Raw genomic sequence first — 20,062 nt, 5'->3', positions numbered from 1 at the left:
GCCAAAACACGACTGTTTATACTTCAACACCTAGTTTTTGATTACATCCCAAGTGCCAAGAACTAAGGTATCCCCAGGGGGACAGCAGGGAACCCACCCTCAAGTCTGGCCCCAGGCTCCTGCTGCTTCCGTACTAGATTCTGGGCCAGCATAGCCTTAGGGCAGCAGAGGTGGCGGCTGTTCTGGGATTCTGAATCTACCCGAGGACTTGATGAACTGGCAGAGCTGAAAGGGGAGCCCCCCCCAGGTCAGGGTGAGGAACCCCATCCCTGGTGGAGCCAGGCTCACCATGGGGGCCCCCCCAAATCACGCCAGAGACCTCCAGCCTTCCCACCTCCACCTCCATCCTCAAACCCCACATTTGTTTGTATCTATGCAAGACTTGTTTATGCATTTTAATCTTCATTATTTGAAACTGGCAGAGCAGTATTTAATTAAAATTTGATTCATTAAAGAAAACACATAATTGTAGAAGAAAATAAAAGCACAACAAAATTCCCAACCCATATTTAAAGGAAGCTGTTAGAGATTAAATCAGAGAGGGGGGCAGAACCCAAAAGCAGAGATGGCACTGGGAGCTTCTCCCAGGAGATGGCACAAGGAACACTGCTCCCTCACCTCCCAGGGACCCCTCACTGAATTCCACCAAGCCTGGGGGTGGGACTCTAGCCCTGGGATCCCCAAGATGAAGTCAGGCTGGTCTCAGGCTAGCAGCCAGAAGGACAGTGTAGGGGGAGAGTGGTCACACATCCAGGAAGATCCTGGGGGAAATCAGCAGTTTGTCCCCCCAGCCTGAGGACAAGGATGGGTCTCTCCAAGTTTCTCGTCCCCACTCCCTCTCCCCTTCCCCAGCTATGGGGTACTTGTATTTAGAGCTGGGGACCTGAGCTGCCAGGGTCCAAAAACCTGCTGTGAGAAAGATATCTAGGCCTTTAGCCCAGAACCTGAAGCCCCAAACACCTCATCTGCGTCTCTGTCTGCCAGACCCAATCCTGGGGCCATTTACAGTAGATTCAAGTTAAAATGGTTTCATCCACCCATGCATCCATTCAAGCAACATTCCAGAAGCAATTATGGAATAAGGACCCTGCCAGAGGCTCTGGGAAAACCATCGGGAATAGGGCTCCCAGCTGCCCTTGAGGATTAACAACGGCAGCTGGGAGTAGGGCTGATATGGTTGGAGGTCGTAAACACCCCCCCCTCCAATCTGAAGGGGACTTGAAGACTTCACTGGTGGCTGTGGGTCTCTGGGAAGCCTAGGGATACCCTGAGAGGAAGTTACATAACCTGGGGGTGGGGAGGGGAACCTATGCAACCCCACCTCTACATCCTGCTTTCTGAAAAGAGCGTGAAAGAGCCACAGGGGCAGGACCCAAAAGGAAGGAGCGCTAGGGAGCTGGTGCTGTCCATGGTGCTGGCGCCAGCCACTACCTCCAATTGTGCCGGGAAATGTCCAGCCAAGCTGGGGTCAGAGGCTGGGCTTCCCACCGCCTGGAGGGAGGGGTCAACACTGGGTGGGAGAGACAGGGCTGACGACGGTCTCGGTTGGCTAGGGATTTGAGGATTTCCCCTGAGGAACAAGGCCCTTTCCAGAGATGCTAGCTTCCCACCTGCTTCCCATGGGAACTTTAGGGCGTGGGGGCTCCTGACACCCCCAATCACCTGCCCAAGGCTCTATTCTGGGGACCCCCAGCTCTACGGTCGTCCCGAATCCTCTGGACATTGGTGGTCCAGCTTGACCCCTGCCGTCCTAAAGGTTGTCTCCTCAACTCTGCACCCTGCGCAGGAGGATCCAATAGCTGGAGGCAATGGCGGGGCGGCAGCCACGAGAGCCACGGTCTTTCCATCAGAAGGAAAACCAGCGGGGGGCATGGGAGGGGCCGGGTCTCCGCCTCAGGTCTGGAGGGGAGGGCCTTAAATCTGGCTCCCCCCGCCCCCCAAACTTCGGGCACCTCTGCCTGTACAGCTCCTGCCTTCGCGGGCTCCCTCCCGAGCCCGGACCCCACCTGTCGCCGCATCCCGAGTGCGGCCCACCCCCGTCCCCCGCCCCGGGCCCCGCCGCCCCCTCGGCGCCCTCCGCCGCTCAGCCCCTGGGCGAGATGGCATCCTGACTCCGCTGGGCACCCATCGCTTAGCGCCCCTCCCCAACCCCGGCTGCAGGCCCGGCTCCGACGGCGCTTGGGAGGAGCGGGAGCTGCCCCGGAACCGCCGGGCTCTGGAGGCCCCTGGGGTGGGACTAGCAGAGCTCAGGCAGACCCCGACGGCCGTAGCCCTGCCTGGCCTTGACCGCCGAGGTTGGGGTGGCGGGGTCGGTCTTCGCTTCCATCCCGCCTCCACGCTCTCGTCGCCCTTCCGCCCCACAGCGCCGCCCCTGCCCCAGCCTCTCCGAGGCCCGCGATCGGGGATCGAATTCCCATCAGAGGGGGTCCTTGCCGCAATCTCGGGGACCCTCCCGTTGGACAGAGGCCCGCACCCCGCGGAGAGGAGTGCGCGCAGAAGGCGGGGTCAGAGGGGGTGGGACAGGCAGAGGGGGTGGGCGGGCCGACTCAGGGCTCCACTGGCCAGCCAGGTGGGGGTACCGCCCCGCACAGAGCGCTAACTTTGCCGCGGGGGTTGGGCCGTCCGCGAGGTGGGGAAGGACCGGAGGGGCAGGGAAGGGGCACCCTGGCTGGGGCGACTTCCAGGGCCCAGGACCACAACATAGGTGACTTCTGCCCCCATTCCCACCTTCGCACCCCGAGTCCTCTCCAACCTAGACCAAACTCGGTACCCGTCCCAGAATTACACACCCTCCCCACCCGAACCGGAACCCCAACTCCATCCCTCTCCCAGCCCCACTAGCCACCACCAAGGGTTGAAGCACAAACCGCCCCCTCTCCTAACGGGACAGGCAGCCTTGGGACAGACACTCTCGCCGGGGCTGACCTCGCCCACCCCAACCCACGCCCCCTTGGAGAAAAAGACCTCCCCGCGCCAACTGGGAAACAACTTTACCGAAAGGGTCTCAGGGTGACCAGGCATCTTCTGACCATTATCTTCCCATCGGGGTTGACTGTGATCATTGTTCAAACTTGTCTGGGCGAGGAGCCGCGGGCGAGGCCGGACGCACCGTCCCGGGCCCTGCTCCTACCACGTCCGGGCCACGAACCCGCTGCGGGCCGAAGCCGGGTCCGAGCGACGCGGGGGACGCGGGGGCTCGGCGGCTTCGCTGCCCTGGCCGCGGCCCGCGGGGTCGGCGCGGCCTCAGCGGGCAGGGGAAGGGGAGCGCGGCGCGGCTGCCGGAGGGCGGCGAGGGCGCCCGGCCGGGCAGTCTCTGCGTCTCCGCCCTCCCCGCTTCACATTCTGGGGGCCGGGAGGCGGCGCGCCCCCAGACCGCCGGCCGCGCGTCTGCCTGCTCGGGCTCGCTCTCTGGGCGGGACGGCGCCGCGGCGCGCAGACGGGCTCCCCGCCGCGGTCGCCCTCATCCCCCGGCCCGCGCCCTCGGTGCCGGCTAGAGGCGGACCCGGGCCCGCGCCCCGGCCCCCCGCGCCTCCGGGCCGCGCCGCTCCCGGGCCCCGCGCCGCGCCGCGCCCATGGCTCCGGGCAAGGGCGCCCCGCGCCCGCCCTGCCTCCCGCTCGCTCGTCTGCCCGCGCTCGGGTGTCCGGCGTCCGGCCCCGCGCCGCGTTACGCCCGGAGGCGCCGCATTGTTTCCTCGGAGGAGGCGGCCAAGCAGCGGCTGGGGCGGCCCAGGAGCGGCCGCCGCGCTTCCTCGGCGCGCAGGCGCCACCTCGTGGCTGCGGCCCAGCAGCGCGCTCTCCCGGCCCGGGGCGGGGCGCCGGGAGCGGTGGGCGGGCGGCGCGGAGAGCGGGGGTCCTTGAGCCTCCCTCCAGCTGTGCAACTTCCCCGGGCTGGATTTCGGAAGCATCCCGGGTGCCACCAGCTCTGAGGGCCGAGGGCTGCTTCGGCTCCTGCAGAGCACAGAGGAGGTCGGCCCTGGGAGGAGAGCCCCCCTTCCGCCCGGTGCCAGGGCCCTCCCTCCGGTCGCCGCCGCTGCCTCTGCCGCCGCAGTGGGCTTCTGCAATGGCCCCTTCACACCCACAGTGATTTCGCTTTGCAACCTTCGCCCATCCTCTGGCCCTCTCTGAACAGAAACTGCAGCAGCTCCCCTTTGCTTTCTGATTTCAAACTCGGCCTGTGACACTGAGGCTCTTCCACTGATCCCAGAAGCAGTGACGCGCTCTGTGGGTCTGGGTTCTAGTTTCAGACCCTCCATTGACCAGTGGGTGATGCCTGAGAGTCAGGGGGACTCCCGGGCCTCGGTCTCTCTGCTATGAAATGAGAGTGACCCGAGGTTCACTAATGCTCCTTCCAACTCTATAAAGCATGCACATCCCCCCTTCACCCCCACCCCACCCTCCCTCCACTTCTTGACTCTGGAGAGGTGTTTGCCACTGCAGAGAGGGGTCAGCGGCCCCTGTGAGCCCCCGAGGCAGGGCAGCTCCCAGAGCCAGGCCTGGATCTGAGGGTGCTGCTCATTCAGGAAGAGCACTTGCCAGACCAGCTTGGCCAGGCACAGACAGAAAGGCCAGGCTGGGAAGAGCCCAAGGCCTCAGGCCACGTGTAAAATGACATGGATGGGGCTTCCCTGGTGGCGCAGTGGTTGACAATCTGCCTGCCAATGCAGGGGACATAGGTTCGAGCCCTGGTCTGGGAAGATCCCACATGCCGCGGAGCAACTGGGCCCGTGAGCCACAACTACTGAGCCTGTGAGCCACAACTACTGAGCCTGCGCGTCTGGAGCCCGTGCTCCGCAACGAGAGAGGCCGCGACAGTGAGAGGCCCGCGTACCGTGATGAAGAGTGGCCCCCCGCTCACTGCAACTAGCGAAGACCCTCGCACAGAAACGAAGACCCAACAGAGCCAAAAATAATTAATTAATTAATTAATTAATTAATTAATTAAAATGACATGGATGACGCTGAGGGTCCTTCCACAAGACAAAACCTTTCTTCTGGTCCATCTGGTCCTTGCCTGGTCCAACTAGGCCCCTGGTCCCCAGCCCCTTTGCTGCCCGCCTAGCCCACCTCCCAGCCCCTTCTGAGCCATTTCTCACCAGCTGTGACTCTTGTTCGGCTTTTCCTGCTCGTTCCTCATCAAAATTCACCTGCCCCATGTTCCATTACCTCATCGCCTTGCTCTCCGCTGATATGAAAACCGATGGTGAATGGGTGTTGGCGGATTAATATGTTAACTCCAGCTAAGTAGCCAATTTACATTGAACAAGGACACGCTGACCAGGCCTTCGTGCCGAAGAGTGACAAATGGTGATGGGTAATTTGGGCATCACGGCAGGCTGGCCAAGGAGATCTCTGAGGGCAGGGGGGTCTCTGCTGGGGTCCCACTTGTCCCTGGGCACCTACATCTGCTACACACTCAGGCAGTAACTGAAGCCTTGGATGTCAGGGCAAAAGCCACATCTACACTCGGGCATGAAATGCCCCTTCCCGTTGTGTGCACCTCTCCCGTAAGTTCAGGGGGTCACATTTGCTCCTGGTTGGCATTTAGGCCAAAAGGGAAGGGAGAAGATGGGAGCCTCCCCAAAGGCACAGCCATGTCTGGTGTGGCGGCCTTCTCTCGGCTGGAAGCCAGATTTCAGAAGGTGGGAGAGGGTACCCCATTGCAGGCTCGAGCCAGGCAGGGAGGCTTGGGGCAGACAGTGGAAGACACTGAACCAGACCACCCTGCTGCCTCTTCCTTTCAGAGTCCATTTCCCCTTTGTCAGCCTCTTGTCTGGGGCGAAATTCAGTGCATGTGGCCCTGCTTGCTCTCCGCTGTGCTGCAGACATTAGGAGAGAACTTGTGAATTGCCGGTCATGAATTGCCTGGCACCTTGGAGCCCTCCCAGCAGGTGGTTATGATTTTTCTTGCTATCGTCCACCTGTAGCAGCCGCTGCTGGTGCCTCGTCCTACTCCCCGGGCATTCACCTCTACATGCCAGAAGGCAGGCCACTGAGAATACATGCAACACTGCCTGAGGCTTTTTTCCTGGCTGTGAGAATATGCTCGAACATGCAGGGGCAAGATAGAAGTATCAGGGAGTTCATGCCCTGGAAGCAGCCCTCAAGGGCTCCCTCTCCCTCAGGTGGGATACTCGGTTCCCAGAGTTCCCTGAGCTCTGTCATGTACCCCATGTTGGCTTCCTTCCTTCCCTGCCTCATCCCCCACTCCTCCATCCATGTTCCTGAGGCCACCTCCCAAATAAACTACTGGCACTTGGACCCTTGTCTCAGAATCTATTTCTGGGGAACCCAAACCAAGACCCTGGCCTATAGGCCAGTGGTTCTCAGCCCTGACTCACAGCAGAATCACCTGCAGAATGCAGTCCTTACTTTGATTCGGTACCTAAGATGGGCCCTGGGCATTTTTTTTTTGGCCATGTTGTGCGGCTTATAGAATCTTAGTTCCCCGACCAGGGATTGAACCCGGGCCCTCGGCAGTGAAAGCACAGAGTCCTAACCACTGGACCGCCAGGGAATTCCTGGCACATTTGGGGGGTTTTTTGGGGTTGTTTTGTTTTGTTTTTTAACATCTTTATTGGAGTATAATTGCTTTACAATGTCACATTTGTTTTTTAATGCCACAGGTTATGCCCACATAGCTGGCCAGGGTGGAGAACCACTGGAGAAACACCGACGTTCTAGATACGTACCCACAGCCTTCAGATAAGAAGCAGAGTGACCCTAAACAAATGAGAGGAGAATAGGGGCCACTTCTGCTGGGGGGCACTTTCAAGGACCCAGGATGCCGGGTCACACCAGATTCCCAAACCCTCCCCTTTCTACTGTTTTTCTCTTTTGAGGCTATAAACAGAACCACAAGCTAGCCCAACGTGGGGGTCGGGTGAAGACCCTGCATCAGCCTGGGTGCTCTAAATGGGGCACTTCCTGGCTCTCTCCCACTGCCCTCTGCATGACCTGATGGTCTGGCTAGAGGGGTCAGGAGAAGCTCAGCACCAGCAGGAGGCCCTGGCCAGGCAGGGGAGGGCCTCTGTCCGAAAGGGGAGCAGGGCCCCAGGGAAGGAATTTGGGGAAAGTGGGTGATGTACTACTGCTCAGGGGCGTCGTACTCAAAATACCTAGCTGGTGGGCCATACAAAGAAGGGAGGGGAGCTATAGTAGTCTCCTAGGGATGCTGTCACAAGCGACCACAGACTGGGGGGACTTCAAACCATAGAAATGTATTATCGGGACTTCCCTGGTGGTCCAGTGTTTAGGACGTGGCGCTTCCACTGCAGGGGGCCTGGGTTCGATCACTGGTTGGGGAGCTAAGATTCGGCATGCCGTGCAATGTGGCAAAAAAAGAAAAAGAAATTTATTCTCTCACAGGTCTGGAAGCCAGAAGTCCTAAATCAAGGTGCTGGTAGAGTCAGTTCCTTCTAGAAGCCCTGAGGGAGACTGTCACATGCTCCTCTGCTGGCTTCGGGCGGGGCCCAGCACTCCTTGGCATCCTCGGCCTGTAACTGCATCTCTCCAGTCTCTGCCCCCGTCTCCGTGTGACCTTCTCTGTGTGTGTCTCTCTGTGTCCTCTCCTCTTCTTATAAGGACCCCAGTCATTGGATTCGGGTTCACACTAATCCCGAATGACCTCATCTTAACTAATTACATCTGCAAAGACTTTGTTTCCAAATAAGGTTATGTTCTCAGGTTCCAGATGGACATGAATTGGGGGGGTCAGGCACTGTTCAACCTACTTCAGGGACCGGTAGAAAGGGGCTGGAGTGATCAGAGAATGCCAAAGACTGGAGGTCCCTGAGGGGACGTGCCGCCATTGCTTTGTGTGACTCTGGGCCCAGTTATTTCAAGGGAGTCAGAAAACTGGGCTTCTCACGTGTGGCCACAGAATTTTAAAATGCAGACTCAATATTTTTAGAACACTGCAAGACCGATAAAATCCGTTGGAGGTCTGCCATCTGGGCCCTCCTGCAGATGCCACCCAAGGGCAGAGCAGGGAGCCCACCAGCCCTGCCCACGCAGCAAGTCCAGCTTCCCTGAGGCCAGGTCCCCCTCCCCGCAGCAAAGACACAGTGCTGCCCCCAGGAAGGTCAAGACTCCTAGTGGTTCTAGGGGCTCCCTGGGGACCTCCCTGCCCCCTCGAGGGCCCCCCTGGAGTCTCCTGGGGCATCACAGCTTTGAGTACACACCCACCTGCCCAAGGCTTCAAGGTTGCTTCTGGAGCTCACAGCGGCCTGGGGTGGGAAGAGGAGAGGAAGAAACGTGGTTTACGGTGTTTGAAATCCCCATTTAATGTGCTCCGACTGCCGCAGCAGACAGCACATTAAGAGGCAATAGGCCATTGTCCTTTGTCGGAGAGCGGAGCATTAATAATGTCATAACAGCGTTTACTGACACTGTGCACAAATCATCAGCAACCTCGCTGGGCGGGAACAAGCAGCCGCACGCAGCCTAGAGCCGGGCAGGGCAGCTGAGAAGTGGGGAGAGCTATTGCTCCAATTCATCTTTCATGCTTTCTGTTTCACAGTTAGGCTAATCCTCCGATTGAAAAGCAGCGTCTGGGGTTTATTTTTATTTATGACAGAAGGCCATTCTGCCGCACAGCTTGTGAGAGCAGGGAACACAGCCATTGTACTTCCCTGTTCTACAGGGAAGTTAGCTGCTATGTCTGTGTCTGTGTCTGTGCATGTGTGTGGATGGGCAGGGAAGCCCAGGACAGACTAGACAGGGGACCCTCCCAAGTGGACCCCATCCCAGCGCTGGAGACAAAGGCAAGCTCTTCATTTAACATGACCTTGAGACTCCATTTATTGAGCACTTACCAGGTGCCCAGAAATGACTCAGGGATTCTAAATATGTCACCACAGCTATATGGCTATTTTATTTAAATTTTCTTTAGCAGGGCAACTTGAAAAAAATGACCCCCAGGACTTCCCTGGTCGCAGGGGGCACGGGTTCGATCCCTGGTCGGGGAACTAATAAATAATAAAAATTTTTTTAAAAGACCCCCTTTCTTTCTGGACAGTTTCTCCAGTTGCATCACAGGTCACTGCAGGAGTACGGGAGCAGCCATCTGGGGTGAGCAGAATCATGGTCTCCCAGAGATGACCATGTCCCAATCCCCATAATCTGCGAATATGTTATGTAACATTGCAAAAGGAGATTAAGGCTGCAAGTGGAATTAAGGTTGTAAATCGGCTGACCTTAAAATAGGGAGATCATCCTGGATTATCTGGGTTGGCCTAATGTAATCACAAGGGTGCTTAAATATGGAAGAGGGAAGCAGCGTGAAAAAGACTCAACCGGCCACCTCTGACTTTGAAGATGGAGAAAGAGGCCACAAGCCAAGGAATGCAGGTGGCCTCCGGAAGCTGATTCTCCCCAGAGCCTCCAGGAAGAACACAGCCCTGCTGTCACCTTGACTTTAGCCCCATGAGATGCATTTTGGACTCCTGGTCTCCAGAACAGCAAAATGATTGATACATTTGTGTGGTTTTAAGTCACTACGTGTGTGTGGTTATTTGTTATAGCAGCAATAGAAAACTGACAAACCGTTTTTTAGAGCCACCACTGCCAGGCACTGCAAAGGTTGATGCTCCCCGCACAGAAGCTCATATCTCCACTTCACAGATGAGGAAACAGAGGTTCATAGAGGTGAAGTATCTTGCTCAAGGGATCACTGCAGACCCAGCCTCCAATCTCAAGCCCAGCAGACCTCAGAACCTATGTCACACATTGTGTTCAAAACCCTGGTCCAGGGGTCCTGGGGGACAGGCATGAGCAGCTGTCCTCCAAAGAGTTCAGCCCCCAGGAAGAAAGCTCCCTCCCTCCAAGAGCTGCTGGGGGACATGGGAAGCCACCCAGCTGCCTCGATTTCCCCCTTCTTCTCCCCAAATACTCCTGGATCATCTCAAAAGAGCAACTGCCCAAAGGCTCCCCTCTCTGGTTTCCATTCAGGCAAGGGTGATGCAGGATTTCAAGTTTCGCTGGGTTGTGTCTCAGACCACTTTGGAATCTGTCCCTTTTTAGCAAGATCTCCTGGCATCCAACCCCATGTGGGACCGTCCCCTACTGAGAGGCAAGGACCTCCCAACACCCGGCAGGTGTGGAAAGCGGTCCCTCCCCACTTCATCAGTCCCACTCTGCCTCTGCCTCCCATGCCCCAGCTTGTGGTGGGAGAGCCATGATCCCTTCTAGGTCCCTTGAGAGGTTTGAGGAGGAGGCAGATGATGGAGGGTGAAGATGCACTCCCCCAGCTAGGAGAAGGATTTTTATCTCTTGTTTACCGATGTGCCCCAAATGTCCTGGACAGTATCTGACACAAGCTACATCCAGTAGAGAAGTTTGGGCAGGGAAAAGTAGAAGGGCTGGTTCTAAGGACCCCAGTTTCCAAGCCCAGCCTGACAGGTGGTCAGCTGGGGCCATTTCTCACTTTGCCTTCTGCACCCTACTTCTACTTCGCAGGCCCCCTCCTCTCATGAAGTATTCACTCCCACACCATCCAAAGAATTCTTGCCCCAAACCTTCCCTACTTTCCACTGTCACCAAATCTGGTTCCTTTGTGCAAATCCCCATTCACTCTGAGTATCACCGCCAAGGTCAGCCTCCCCGAGCTATTCCTGGCTTTTTGGGGTGTATATACACATAGCTCCCAGGGCATGGCCTGGCCCCTACCCTGCATGCTCACCTGTGCACCTGAAGGGCAGCAATGTCTGCAGGGTAGGGGGTGGTGGTCTTCTCAGCCCCAGATCGAAGCTGCCTCATTCTGGGAATTCCCTGGTGGTCCAGTGGTTAGGACTCAGCTCTTTCCCTGCCATGGCCCGGGTTCAATCCCTGGTTGGGGAGCTAAGATCCTACAAGCCACTGCCTCACTCACTGCAGGAGTCTGGAGTTAGAGGGGCCTGTGCTCCAATCCTAACGCCCCATCCCTGCCTTAATCGGGCAAATTACTCTCAGACCCTCAGTTTCCTCATCCCTAAAGTAAGGATTGCACCTACTGTATAGCACAGGGAAATATACCAAATATCTTGTAATAACCTATAACGGAAAAGAATCTGAAAAAGAATATATATATATATATATAATCCTACTGAAAACCTGAATGAACTTTTGGCCAACCCAATATGTGTGTATGTATAACTGAATCACTTTGCTATAAACTTGAAATTAACACAACACTGTAAGTTATCTATACTTCAATTTTTTAAATGGTTAAATAAATAAATAAAGAGTGAGGATTGCACCTAAGGACTTCTCACGGGGCCTGATACATAGTAAGTGCTGATTTTTGTCTGTCTTATTTTCCTACTAAATTATAAGCTCCTCAAGGACTAGATTCAGGCACAGAGAAAGATAAAATCATTGTTATTTTTAGCTCCCATTTCTTGAGCACCCACCTTGCACCAGGTACGTGTCTCATCAATTTACACTAAGCCTGCAAGGTCACAATTACTATTTCACGAACAAACACTGAGACTCAAAGGATGAAGTAATTTCATTCCTAGGTCTGTTCCCAAGAGAAACAAGAGCACACAGCCAGACACAAGCCAGTACACATGGCTTGTGTACTGCCAGCATGATTCAGAATAGCCAAGGAGTGTAAAAACCCCAAGTTGCTCATTGATGGATGAATGCATAAACTGTGGTGTGTCCTTATGATGGAATGCTATTTATTCAGCCTTAAGAAGGAATGATCCTCAAAAAATTAAAATAGAATCACCATATGATCCAGCAATTCCACCTCTGGGTATATACCCCAAAGAATTGAAAGCAGGATCTCAAGAGCAGTGTTATTCACAACTGCCAAAAGGTGGAAGCATCCCAAATGTCCACTAACAGAAGAAGGAAAAAATAAAATGTGGCCCATCCATACAATGGAACGTTATTCAGCCTTGAAAAGGAAGGAAGTTCTCACACACTACAACATGGATGGACCTTGAGAACATTATGCTAAGTAAAATAAGCCAGTCACATATTGTATTATCCCATTTATAAGAAAAGTACAGAACAGGCAAATCTATAGAGACGGAAAGTAGATTAATGATTACTATGGGCTTGGGGGAGGGGAATGGGAGTGGCTGCTTATGGGCAGGGGGTTTCTTTCTGAGGTGATGAAAATATATGACTGGATAGTGGTGATATTTGCACAGTCTTACGAATATACTAAACCACTGAATTGTACACTCAAAAATGGGTGAATTTTATGTGAATTATATCTCAATTTTTAATAAATGAAATAACTTGCCCACAAGTACACAGTTAGTAAGGGGGAGAACCGAGATTTGAACCCAGATTCCGTCTCCAAGCCCGAGCTCCCTGGTTGCTCTGTGCTCTTGTGTATCTGCAGACACAGCACAGAGGGCGCTGTGGACCAGACACCAAATAAATGCTGCTCTGACTGGCAAATGCTTAAGAAGTGAAGGACGGGGACCAGGCCCCAGGATTCCCAGCGTGAAGACAACCCTTGTTCCCGGCCTGTGACCCACCAAGCCCCCCCACCGAGGGTCTCCAGCATGTTATTGCAAGTACTTAAAACTTTCCTCCTAGAATATGGGTCACAAGCCCTGTCCCCCGCCATCTTCTCTTCTCCAACTGATGAGAAAGAATCTTAATTAAGTGCCCCTTGGCTGCTGGTTTAATTCCATAAATATAAAATTGAAGCAAGCTAATAAAGCCATCAGTCATCCCAAATCCCAGCAGTTCTCTGAGCTGAGGGTTTTTTTTTAATAAATCCATTTTTAAGATGATAATGAATTGAGTCTTGTTTGGAGTATCCGAGAAAGCTGTGGCCCAGTGAGGTGACACTGGGGAAAAGGGACTTGTCACCCCTGCATGAAATCTCTCACAGGACCCCAGAGGGCACACACCCCTTCCCACCCCCTGTGAGGCCAGGCCGCCACCTCTCCATGGGGCCCCATCCCCGCAGCCCATTCCTTCTTGCTTCTGCCCAGGGCGGCTGGGGCCCGGGGTGGGGTGGGGTGTAGAGGGTGAGGGTGGAGGGGTGTGGGGAGATGGGGGGCTAGAAGTGCGCCCCCTCCTGGTCCCACTCTCTCACTTCATGGAAGTCAGAGGTATTTTGTGTGACTTTCCAGGAACACGATGAGATGTCTCAGATGTCTCAGAGAATCCTGCCCTGCTCCTGAGCTGTACTCAGTCCCACCTGTCGGCACCTGTCCCACAGGTGTGGTCAGCCCAATCTTAGACTTGCCCTCAGGTGGAAAGGGGGGAGCTCAACGAACCCAGATGGTGAAATTTTTCGGTTTTGTCCTTCAAGACAGCTCTTGACTTGAAGAAAGAATGGAGCTGACACAGGTAGCTACCACCCAGACACAGCGGAGCTGACCCCGAACTCCCCATTCTGAGCTACCCAGGCCTCTGACAGCCTCTGACATCTGGCTCCCCAAGACCCCTTGCTGGCCCAGAACCATTCTCTTCCAAAAGGCCTTCACTGGCTTTTTGATGATTCACGTGGGATGTTTGAAATGTATGGAAATTCCACCTGCACATGGTTGGGGGAGGGGTCACCATCCTCACGTGACCTAACCCTGAACTCCCAGCATCATGTCGTTTGTAAAGCTGAGATTCTGAGTCAACAAACCCTGGGTCCAGATCCTGGCGCTGCCACTTGCCGGCTGTGAGGACCAGAGCACGCCCCCCACCCAGCTGAGCTCTGGTCCCCTCCACGACGTGAGAGGGTGTCCTGAGAGGCCGGCGCGGGGGGGTTGGGGGAGAGGGGGCGAGAGTCAATGCGGGTCAGGGGCTCAGTGCGGGGCCTGGCACCTCTGGTCAGTCCTCAGGGGATGAGTGTTACCATCTCCCAGGGAGGCCCCAAGGCCCTGGTGCCGTCTCTCCCCAAACAGCTAGGACCCAAACCCTGATGGCAGGAAACCTTACCCCAGCTGGCAGGCTCTGTCCCCGGGTGCTGATGCCCCTGTCCTAATATGGTTGGTTTCTCTACCAGGCCCGGTGTGGTCCTCCAGCCTCACGGATGCAGATGAACATGATCTTTCTTCCTGTCTCCTAAGGACGCAGGCGCAGAGCCAGGGGCTCGTGGTAGACTGGACTCACCAGACTCCTCCGTTAGCGCTTTCCATCTGCCAGCTGCCCAGCCTGGAGATGCTGCAGGCCTGAGGTTAACAGCAGATTTTGTCATTTCCTTGTGCATTTTGAAAACACAGTTATTTGCAGGGTACTGGTCGGAGTTTGCCCCTAAGTGCCATTTTTGTTGATTGCTAGCTGGGTCTGTATGTGGTGCATCATTACGCTTAACCTGCACAGTAGAGATGTACTGTTCACGTACTCCCACTTCGCCTGTGGCACCCGGGAAAGCCAGATGCAGAACAGGCAATGAGAGGCACGGGACACAGCGTGCACTCAGCCGGGCCCCAGGACCCTGTCCCTCCAGAACCCACAGTATATGGACAGAGCCCTTCCTGCTGAGCAGAATCTTTCTGGCATATATTCTATTTTTTTTAATCAAAGTGAAATTCACATAATACAAAATTAACCATTTTCAAATACACAATTCAGTGGCATTTCGTACATTCAGTTCATTGTGCAATCACCATCTCTGTCTTGCTCCAAAACATTTTATCTCCCCAAAAGAAACCCCACATCCACTAAGCCTTATTCCCTATTCTTCCCTCCCTCCCATCCTTGGGAATCACTGATCTGCTTTCTGTCTTTATGGATTTGCCTTGTCTGGATATTTTATACAAGTGGAATCATACAATATCTGTGTGGTCTTTCGTGTCTGGCTTCTTTCACTTAGTATAACGTTTTCAAGGTTCATCCATATTGTAGCATATAGTATCAGAATTTCCTTCCTTTTTATGTCTGAATAATATCCCACTATATGGAGGGACCACACTGTGTTTATCCATTCACCTGTCGATGGACATTTGGGTTGTTTCCACCTTTCAGCTCTTGTGAATAGTGCTGCTGTGGTCTTTCTTCTCCTTCTCCTTCCCCTTCTTCTCCTTCTCCTTCTCCTCCTTCTCTTTTTCGTTGCAGTTAAATTTTGCATGAAAAAGTAATCCTTGCATATGGTACAAAATTGTAAAGGATCTCCAAGGATATAAAGTGCCTTGTTTCCCTTCCCCCCTTCCCCTCACCCCAGCTACCCTGTCCACTCCAATGGAGACAATCTAGGGTACCAATTTCTTGCATCTCCTTCCATCTTGTGCACTGTTTGTAACACACAGTCATAGATAACTCTACAGGCACTTCCGGCTCTGTCCACTGAAGGTTCGTGGAAAGCATCTGGAAGAGGTATTCAGCCAGAAGGGGATCATTCTCTCACAGGTTAGAACCTCCCTCAAGAAAGATGCCAAACCATCAAAGTTGAGACCCCCTCATGGAGGTATGAGTTAGAAAAATCTATCCAGTGTGGTAGAAATGGTTTGAATATGGCTCTAAATTAACAGTCGGCAGTGAAGATGGAAGAATAACTAGTGTGTATTGGGTTGGGGGGGTGCTTTTCAAAGCAGAAGCTGCAATGCCCATTCAACATCTGATGTACAATGGAGATTCCACGGCAGGGAGCCAGGAAACTGGGGTCACAGCTGATGGCAGAGGAGAGGAGCTGAGAGTACAGCCATTCCGAGGTACAGTTGTTTGTTCATAGGGAGAAGTTAGCCACCTGAGAGGGCCTGACTAGGTCCTGGCCACTGTCTCTAGAACAGCTTGCTTGCAAAGTTGGTTCTGATACATGCACCCCAATGTTCACAGCGGCACTATTTACAATAGCCAAGACATGGAAGCAACCTAAGTATCCATCAACAGATGAATGGATAAAGAAGATGTGGTATATATATACAATGCAATATTACTCAGCCATAAAAAGGAACAAAATAATGCCATTTGAGGAAACATGGGTGGACCTAGAGATTATCATACTAAGTGAAGTAAGTCAGAGAAAAACAAATATCATATGATATCACATATATGTAGAACCTAAAAAAAATGATACAAATGAACTTACATAAAAAATAGAAATAGATCCACAGACATAGTAAACAAACTTATGGTTACCAAAGGGGAATTGGTGCTGGTGTGGGGCGGTGGGGCGGGGATAAATTAGGAGCTTAGGAAGATATACACACTACTATATACAAAATAGATAACTGGCTACTTCCCTGGAAGTCCAATGGTTAAGACTCCAAGCCTTCAGTGCAGGGGGCATGGGTTCAATCCCTGGTAGGGGTACTAATATCCCACATGTGGGGGCTTCCTTGGTGGCACAGTGGTTAAGAATCCGCCTGCCAATGCAGGGGACACGGGTTCGAGCCCTGGTCCAGGAAGATCCCACATGCCGCGGAGCAACCAAGCCCGTGGGCCACAACTACTGAGCCTGCACTCTGGAGCCCACGAGCCACAATTACTGAAGCCCACGCGCCTAGAGCCCGTGCTCTGCAACAGGAGAAGCCACTGCAGTGAGAAGCCCATGCACTGCAAAGAAGAGTAGACCCCCCTCGTCGCAACTAGAGAAAGCCCGCGTGCAGCAACGAAGATCCAACACAGCCAAAAATTAATTAATTAATTAATTAAAAAAAAAAAAAGATCCCACATGTGGTGCGGTGCAGCCAAAAAATAAAATAAATAAAATTTTAAAATACATAGCCAACAAGGGCCTACTGTATAGCACAAGGAACTATATTCAGTATCTTGTGACAACCTATAATGGAAAAGAATCTGAAAAAGAATAGATTGAAACTAACACAACATTGTAAATCAACTATACTTCAATTAAAAAAAAGAAAACTTTGAGTGAATAAAAACCCCATTTATTTTACTCTAAAAAAAAAGTTGGTTCAGAGCTGGCATCTGGTCATGTGGCGCTTGAACCGTCCCTCCCTTCCCTTGCTAATCAGGCAGGTTGGCCGTGCCTGCACTGCTTGTCCAAACGATGTGGTTTATGATGAGGGTCTGCCGTGCTGAGAGGACTCTGGAACTCTGAAGGTTGCTCAGCATAGATGTCCCCGTGAGAAGCGCCCAGTGAAAACCCTGGGAGCTGAGTCTGCAATGGGCGTCCCAGGGCAGACACACAGTACATGTGTAAGTGCATTTCCGTTGTTGAGGAAGGAGCACGCTCCGTGCCCCCTCATGGGAGGCAGTGGGGATGGGCTTCAGAAGCCTGTGCACAGATTTCTCCTGACTCCGCCTGCATCTTTTTCCCTTGGTGATCCTACTGTGTGTCCTTTCGCTGTAATAAACCTTAGTCGTAGGTACAACTCTGTGCTGAGACCTGTGAGTCCTAGTGAATCACCAAATGTGGCGGCAGCCTCAGGAGCCCCAGACACAGGGGAACCAAAGAGAAACATGAGGACTAAGTGGAAATCCAATAAAAACTGTCTCCATTCAAAACAGGAATCAGTGTGTGCTATATTGACGGGTTACCTTGGCTACAAATAATCTGAAAACTCAGAACTCCTTCAGCATAACAGTCACAGAAGACGGGAAGGGGCTGGCCTGGGTGAGGGTTGCAGTGCTGAATGGGATCCCGGAGAGGCGCTGTAGGGAGTCAAACCCTCAGAGAACTGCCCAACATCCCAGGAGACAGGCACGGCCTACACAGTCTGCTGGTGATGGGCCACCCAGAATGGTTAGGATAGGGGTGCCCCAGGGCAGAAATCCTGCTCCCCACCCGTAGTAAACTGGACAGCTCCAGGCCCTGGGGCCCTGACCACACCCACCCTCTCCAGGCCTTCCCAGCTCATGTCACACCCTTTTCCAGGGCTGTAGATACCAATCTGTCCCAAAGGAGGTCTTCCTGGTGACTTGTCTCCACATCCATCCCCCATCCTTCCTCCCTGTAATACATTTAGGCACCCACGATCCCTCCTGAGGGTGTCTACTGGGCCGTACACTGTCCAAGGGGAAGACTCACCTTGCTTCTCACCTTGACCCACAATGCAGTTAGGGCATCAGGATTTGGCAGTGACCTTCAGAAGTTCTCCAACAATGAGAGCAGCCGGCAGGCATGACTGGGACACAGAGAGCAGAGCGGTGGCAACAGCATGACTCAGAGTCCCAGCGAGCGCCTTGGCCTGAGGGTGTTGGAAGCCATCCATCAGCTCCACACCAGCGCTGCTCCTGTTTCTCTCATCGCAGAACAGATGATCCAGGACAGCCACGCTCAAGGGAACAGGAGCCAAGCTTGGCTGCTCCTGCCCTGACCGGACACTGATTGATATTCTGACAACCTCGTAGAAACGGCATGCTGCAAGGGGACGAAAGAGAAAATAAAGTGGGGTGACATTAATCTAAAAAGCTTCTACGTAAAGAAAAAAGAAAGCTTCTACGCAGCAAAGGAAACCATCAACCATCAAATAAATAAATAAATATTTTTTAAAATAGCATGAAAAGGCAACCTATGAGATGGGAGAACATATTTGCAAACCCTGTATCCAATAAGGAGTTAATAACCAAAAATAACAAGAAATGCATACAACTTAATAGCTAAAAAAGGGACTTCCCTGGTGGTCCAGTGGCTAAAACTCTGCACTCGCAATGCAGGGGGCCAGGGTTTGGTCCCTTGTCAGGGAACTAGATCCAACGTGCTGCAACTAAGATCCTGTGTGCTGCAACTAAGACCCGGCACAGCTTAAATAAATAAATAAATATTTTTTAAAATAGCAAAAAACCCCCAAATAACCCAATTTTAAAATGGGCAGGGCTTCCCTGGTGGCTCAATGGTTGAGAATCTGCCTGCCAATGCAGGGAACACGGGTTCGAGCCCTGGTCTGGGAAGATCCCACATGCCGCGGAGCAACTAGGCCCGTGAGCCACAACTACTGAGCCTGTGTGTCTGGAGCCTGTGCTCCACAACAAGAGAGGCCACGATAGTGAGAGGCCCGCACACCACGATGAAGAGTGGCCCCTGCTTGCCACAACTAGAGAAAGCCCTCGCACAGAAACAAAGACCCAACACAGCCAAAAATAAATTAATTAATTTATTAATTTAAAAAAAAAATGGGCAAAGGAAAAAAAAATGGGCAAAGGACCTAAATAGACATTTTCCCAAAGAAGACATACAAATGGCCAACAGGTACATGAAAAGAAGCTCAACATCACTAATCATCAGGGAAATGAAAAACAAACCCACAATGAGATATCACCTCATACCTGTTAGAATGTCTAGCATCAAAAAGGCAAGAGATAGCGTTGGTGAGGATGTGGAGAAAGAGAGATTTTGTGCACTGTTGGTGGGAATGTAAGCAGGTGCAGCCACTATGGGAAACAGTATGGAGGTTCCTTAAAAAATTAAAAATTTCCATGTGATTACCATATGATCCAGCAATCCCACTTTTGGATATATACATGAAGGAAACGAAATCACTATCTTGAGGAATTATCTGTACTTCCACGTCCCTTGCAGCCTTATTTGCAATAGCCAAGGTATGGAAACAACCTAAGTGTCTATCGACAGATGAAGGATAAAGAAAAAATATAGGCGGACTTCCCTGGTGGCGCAGTGGTTAAGAATCCGCCTGCCAATGCAGAGGACATGGGTTCCAGCCCTGGTCCGGGAAGATCCCACATGCCACGGAGCAACTAAGCCCGTATGCCACAGCTACTGAAGCCCGCATGCCTAGAGCCCGTGCTCCGCAACGAGAAGCTACCGCAATGAGAAGCCCGCGCACGGCAACGAAGAGTAGCCCCCGCTCACTGCAACTAGAGAAAGACCTTGCGCAGCAACAAAGACCCAACGCAGCCAAAAAAAAAAAAATAGAAATGAGTTTTTTTCCTCTCCTGATAGCCAGGAGAAGTAAGGAAACAATGAATAGGCTGAGGAAACAACATAAACAGGCCTGAAAGAGTTAAGCAATCTTGGTTATTCTTTAGTTGTTACTACTAACAAACACTTGTAGCTAGACGTGTCCTTCACAAAGCTGATGACTCTCTGTCCCCATACAAATTACCCTTTGCACCTGGCATTTCTTCTCCCCCTACAATCCCTTGTAGCACTCATCATTCAGAAAGAAGGTCACGGGCCAATAACTTCAGGAACACCAGACCCGGCTGATGAGCCACCTGATGCCAGCTTTGGCCATGAATCTACAGAAGAAAA

General features: G+C 52.9%; 1 protein-coding gene across 2 annotated transcripts in view; it reads right to left on the bottom strand.

The window, feature by feature from the left end:
• MGAT5B (alpha-1,6-mannosylglycoprotein 6-beta-N-acetylglucosaminyltransferase B) overlaps window positions 1–3,062 on the bottom strand; it is a 66,548-nt gene extending 63,486 nt beyond the window's left edge. For both annotated transcript variants that reach the window (XM_059907431.1, XM_059907432.1), the window contains exon 1: window positions 2,995–3,062. In XM_059907431.1, coding sequence (XP_059763414.1) covers window positions 2,995–3,062 — 68 coding nt within the window. The remainder of the gene's footprint in view (window positions 1–2,994) is intronic.
• Window positions 3,063–20,062: the final 17,000 nt, after the last annotated feature.

Source organism: Balaenoptera ricei, chromosome 20, assembly GCF_028023285.1.
Source record: "Balaenoptera ricei isolate mBalRic1 chromosome 20, mBalRic1.hap2, whole genome shotgun sequence".
NCBI classification, from domain to species: Eukaryota; Metazoa; Chordata; class Mammalia; order Artiodactyla; family Balaenopteridae; genus Balaenoptera; species Balaenoptera ricei.
Note: the sequence above shows the minus strand (reverse complement) of the source record. Positions and strands in the feature narration are given on the sequence as shown.